At 41.5% G+C, this 6,146-nt stretch overlaps 1 protein-coding gene across 1 annotated transcript; it reads right to left on the reverse strand.

The window, feature by feature from the left end:
* On the reverse strand, positions 1-2,243 carry LOC147424195 (pentatricopeptide repeat-containing protein At4g16470-like). Its single transcript, XM_086501961.1, has 2 exons — positions 2,009-2,243; positions 1-1,826 (listed from the first exon to the last, which is right to left on the reverse strand). The coding sequence occupies exons 1-2, from the start codon at positions 2,215-2,217 to the stop codon at positions 632-634; spliced, it is 1,404 nt and encodes a 467-aa protein (XP_086358087.1). The 5' UTR covers positions 2,218-2,243; the 3' UTR covers positions 1-631.
* Positions 2,244-6,146: the final 3,903 nt, after the last annotated feature.

Here is a 6,146-nt window from a genome sequence, read left to right on the forward strand (position 1 = left end):
TAGCCCCAATATCAATTTCTTCTTTGTATGAAGTATGACTAGGCTCTCATGAGCAATTGCACCCTCTACATGATCTCAGTTGCTTACCATGTTCGCAGAAAATTGTTTAAACATAAAATGAGGCGTGGAATTTGCCTGTGTTTGAAAATAGGCTTTCATACCGATGGTCACCCAAGATAAAAAGGCAGCCACTGTTGCATGCTTCTGAATGACAAGGCATGCTTTCAGCAGAGAGTTGCACATGTTTAGAAACCTCAAATACAGAGGCAGATAATGGCGAATCAATTTCACACAGTTGGTAGAGTTGCATTGCAATATTTCAAACGTGCTTGCCGGAGGAAACAACAGGTTGCATGAACATCTTGAGCCACAGACAATTCAGCTGTGGGTGCAAGGCAGACGAAGAGTTGTATCCTTCAAACTTCTTTTAGCTGCTTATATCCCATAGAAAACAACTTCTGGTTGTGAGTGTCCCCTTGTAGCAGAAGGATCTTTTACAAATGCACTATCCACTTGCCTTAGAGGCACAATATGACATGAACTCTTTGATACATTCCACATGTCCTAATCTTTGAATTTTTGTTTACCAAAAGGTAACAATAGCTGTCCAAAATCAGGTATTTCATTTCTCCTAAACACTATTGACATGAACAGACTCCACCAAAAGCTCCTCATAATCTATCATTTCGTGTGTACCTTTCACCGCTTCCTCATTCTCTGTAATGTCATCCGGTCCACCAGCCTCCATAAGATTCTCATGTTCCTCCATCTGGCATTTAAGTCTTTCAGCCTTCTCATGCTCCTCACACTCTGTGTAGGCCTCTATTAAGCACATCCACAGCGGGTGTGGTTTAATAGACAATTGATCAAACACGTGCCTCGCCTCAACCAAACTTCCACATGATATGTACATATGAACAAGTGCTTCACCAATACAACTGTCGATCATGATCCCATCTCTGCAAAGGCAAAAATGAGAGCATCTACCCTCATCAAGATCCGCACAATTAGCACATGCCTGGATGACGTGAACCCACGTTTCCTCAGTCGGCTCAACACAATGTCTATATCGCATGTGGCGACACACTTTCAAAGCCTCTCTGCTCTTCCTATTTTGCACATAGCTTGTAACCAAGCGGTTCCAGAGAAAGGCATTTGGATTTGAAATCGCATAAAAAGCTTCCCGTGCAGCTTTGACTTGTCCGAATCTAAAATACATATCAACTATAGCACCACCCACATATATATCACCATGCAACAACCTTTTAACGATGTCATGATGTAAGACCTTGCCAGTGGGAAGGTGCTCAGGCTGACTACATGCTTTAAGCAAGCATATATAAGTGATTTTGTTGGGCCTGACTCGTTTATTGCGCATGGTATAGTACAGCCTGATAGCTTCAAGGAATTGGCCATTCTCCGCACATGCATTGATCATTAAAGTCCACGATACAACATCCCGAGCCGAACCCATGGCCTCAAACATTAGCTTGGCCTCCTTAAGGCAGCCACACTTCACATACATGCTAAGAAGATGATTTCTTAGGGCTACATCCATATTAATATCACTAGTGAGTAGAAGGGCGTGTACCCTCTTGCCTTCTTCAAGAGCTCTCAGCTTGGCACATTCTTGCAAGAGGAAAGCATATGTTTTAGAGTTCAATCGCAAACTTCCTTTGTGTAGCAGTTCCATGTAGTCAACAGCCTCTTTCACCTGACCTTCTTCGCACATGGTTCTCATATCATTATCTGCATTCTCTGCAAATTTGCGCTTATTCTCACGTGCTCTAGCTTGCGTCTCTTTTTCCGATGCAGATAATACCGTCCTGCACAAATTCCAGAACGCCCTCAGGTCAACAGAAATTGTCTGTGTTTGTGTGCGTGCGTCTCTCTCTCTCTCTCTCTCTCTCTCTCTCTCTCTCTCTCACACACACACACACACACACACACACACACACACACACACACACACACAGAGAGAGAGAGAGAGAGAGAGAGAGAGAGAGACCTGGACGAGGTTCGAGATATCGCTCTGGACGTTATTGCAGAAGACGCATTGATAGGCACGAGATTGTGGGCGCAGCTTGCAAACCGAAAACGAAGAACCGAAGTTCGCCCATGAGAGAGGAATGACCCGATTTTCCTGGTCACAGCGCTCTCTCCTTGCAGTCCATCGGAAGGTCTGTGGAATAGATTGGTGCCTGTGCTATAGCTCATCGCCAGTGTTCTTGAACAAAAATACCCCTCTAATTTGTTGTATCTATTTTAATTTGATTGTTCAAGATTTTCTAATCTTCACTAGTATAAAACGGCACCCCCTTCTACGACGGTATGGCCGCTCTAACCCTCAAACCCCTTGCTTCCACTGCCTAATCAGAGAGAATTTTGGACCACTCGCCAAAGTTATGAGATACCAGGATCAAAGATGCCTTGGACTATTTTTAATGGAGCTACGTAGACATAGGGAGAGCCTCTCTAGGAGATTAGACAGTAGGAGACACTCATAGAGGGAGATCACTGATTTCTTTAGACTACATACGCGACATTCAAATTAGAAGGCATCACAGCAGACTTCAGAGTCCACATGTACCAAAGGTACACTGACTGACAAGGCCACTGAGCTTGGGAGATCCAAACGCCCACGACTGCGAGGGTCATCGAGACATCGATGGAAGCTGACGCACAGTTTGAGTACTCACTGAGGAGAACATTGATGAGCTTCGCCAAAGACCGATGTTGGATATCATAGAATAGGATCTTGATTCGAGCATCTCAGCCTTTCATTTCATCCCATTTCATTTCGTTACATTTCACTTTAGTTCATTTCAGTTTCAATTATTCAGTTTTCAGTTTTTTACTTTTTCCACAGACATTGTATCAAATTGACCATTTGTAAACTCTTTTGTCTCATAGGTCACTTTGGCCTTTTGAAGACATTAATATATCATTTCAATCTACTGCAGGCAACCTTGTTTGCATAAGCGGCGTGCCAATAGCGGCCTCTTCAACCCGGGGACAGGGTACCTATAAAGAGAGTGGATGTTTTGTTGGTTCACTCTTCTGTTGTTACATCTTCAAGAGGCTATGAAGAGCACCTTCTCCTCAGCATCTTCCATAAGAAGAGCAGAGGCAGCATCCAACATCTCTCTCTCTCTCTCTCTCTCTCTCTCTCTCTCTCTCTCTCTCTCTCTCTCTCTCTCTCTCGTGTGTGTGTGTGTTTAAGTATGAAAAATCCCCTCATAATTGAACCATACTTAGACAATTGTATTAAATAATATATTAAATAATAATATTTTAAAACAATATCTCATAAATCATTTCATATACACCAATACAACTTTCTGTATCTAATGGATAATACAATCATTTAGATCGAAAATTTGATCTTTGATTATTACAATATAATATCTTAGTGTTCCATTTATATATGCTAATGTTTATATCTTTTAATTCTAGAAAAAATTGGACAGCATCTCCTTTGTAAATTGGATCAATTTTCAAAAGTCCAATCTACTACCGTCTCTTCCGAGACCCCCACTTGAGGATTAAGGCTCTTTTAATTTGAACAAACTTCAAAGTAAAACATTTGTGTCAAAAATTATGTACTTATCCAAGAGCATCAAAAAGTACTTTGTAATTGTGAAGTCACCACTATATACTTACCTTCATCAGAAGTGATTTCCTGCATACAAAGATAGAAGTACATGTCTTTAAGGCTATTTTGCTAGGTGGATGTTTTAAGTTGGACAGCATATTATTTACATACCAGTAGGCAGCCAAAACGACTTTTTCACAAACCATTAATTAATTAGTTGGGGGGGGGGGGGGGGGGGGGGGAAGAAAGGAAAAGGGAAGAGTGGGGGGGAAAAAGCGACAAGAGAAAGAGGGGGTAGGGTAGGGTAGGTAGGGGGGGGGGGGTATTTTTTTTTTTTAGTGCTTAAGGGAGCCCTAAGGGTAGCCAAGGCGAATAGACTAGTGGTTTAGGTTGAGTTTCATAGTATGTACGTGATGAGTTCAAATGCTACTCATTAAGGTTGGTTTTAAATGGTGACGTGCATGGACATGCTAATTGGAGATGCTAAAGGATCTTGGGGAGATTCTATGTAATGAAAAACAAAAGTAGTATTTCAAAATTTCCGATCATTACCACTTCCTCGAAGATCTTTACCAGAGGCACAAGTATATTTATGCTAATGATAGTCATTCCCCATCCATACATTTATTATTACTTTTGCTAAGTTCCGAGAGCAAGCAAATATCTCTGTGATAAAAAAACCAATGCCTAAAATTGATTAACTCCAAGTCTAAAGGGTAATTTAGACCAATCAGGTCACCCCATTTCCGTATTGCAACTCTGAGTGCCAAACCCCAGACATAATCCGATACATACACTTTAGTGTTGACTTCCAGTAACCAAATGACTAATGTAGTTAGCAATCCAGGTGGATATCAGGGCCAATGGATCCCCAACTCTGGTCCATCAACTCATGCAAACTCACATCAATGAATAGAAAATCCAGAAACTTCAAATTATGTTAAGTACAAAACACAGAAATGGACACTACAACTTGCAGGTTTCAAGTGTTTTTCTTTCCGACATACCTTCTAATAACTTGTTACTTATAAAAAACTAAAAATATACTGAGTAGGTGCAATTGCGATCATGTCAAAATCGCTCAGTCACAGGTATGCCACAATATATCAGCATCAGTAGTAAAGTGTCCATTATCAACTCAAGACACTGACTATGCAAAAGGATACTACCGCCAGCCCAATCTCTAGTATAAGATTAGGACTTCTGTGTTTAGTGGACGTTTTTCGATAAACATTCCCAAAGAAACCATCTAATATTATATGCAAGCAAAGCACCAGGGTATGGCGAATCGGAACTATGTATGAAAAAATTTCGGCAACATTTCCTTTGTTTATGCTCAGTCATTTCAAAAAAGACCAGTCAATGCCATCTCCCACGAGACCCTCACATGAGGTTGCATGCAACAGATAGTGACAATCATTTCCTCAGACAAAGAGTGTCTTTTATTTTAGTTTAATCCAACCTTGTTGCATTCAGGTCAAGTGATAAGTCTGATAAACCATCCGAACTCTATATGAATTGCATAACATGAGAAATAAAAACCATATTTGTCATTAAGTTCAACTGATTAGTTGTGAAAACCAAAAAACCTTGTACACTTTCTCAAAATCATGAGCAAAAAAAACTGTTTTAAGATAATCTAACTACGGACTGAGTTTGAGGCTATTATACATCTAATGAGCCTGCAAACATTAGAAATTTGTACCGTTTCCAAAGCATGTTACCCATCCTGAGTAGGTGCATAGGCACCTACCTGTTATGCTGATGTCGACGTGTGGCTATTGGTTGCGGCCAGAATTGCCTCCGTTGTAGCATAGCGAATATAGACTGCATGTACCAATAGGAAGGTCATCTCGGCAGAACGCACCATGGAAGATCCTCAAAAGCTAAACCATCCTCTAGGTTGTGTGTGTGTGTGTGTGTGCGTGTGTGTGTGAAAAGTATGCTCCAGCGTTTCAGCAAGACTGAGTTCATGAACAGAGCCATAGCCTGCGTATCTTGAGCAGCGAACCCCATCCTATTAGTAAGAGAAGAGGGAGATTCAGTTATGGGCGGGTATGTGTGAGCGCGTGCGAGTACCTAGTGTCTATGTGTGTGTGCTCTCTCCTGCCTTCGCTCGCGGGACAGAACCGAACCAGAAGGGGAAAGAAAGATAGGCCGCTTATCTGCAAGAACCAACCACTGAAGGTGCTATAATTATACACGCTCGACTTCCAGTGCGTGTGTGTGTGTTGCCTACCATATAAATTATTTAGCATTGAATGCCAAATGAGCTTTTAGTTAAAACTAGCCCCTGCCAGCTATACCACTAGCTTAGGATGTAATCACTAGATTATGAGTGAGGTAGTGATGTAATCTTTTTAAGATGTATAATGCATGCACCAAACCACACAGAGTGAGTGGGTGGGTGGTTATTAGTAATTGCTCGCGTCAAAGTACGTGTGATCTGGGTTTAGCAGATTTGAGCGACTATCATTGAGAAGGGCGGGCAACACCAGGATGTATCACCAAACCAAGGGATCCCACAAGGACTTCTAGAATGCCGTCATAG

The sequence above is a fragment of the Adiantum capillus-veneris genome, chromosome 26 (genome assembly GCF_014529385.1).
Source record: "Adiantum capillus-veneris isolate H3 chromosome 26, ASM1452938v2, whole genome shotgun sequence".
Classification (NCBI taxonomy): Eukaryota; Viridiplantae; Streptophyta; class Polypodiopsida; order Polypodiales; family Pteridaceae; genus Adiantum; species Adiantum capillus-veneris.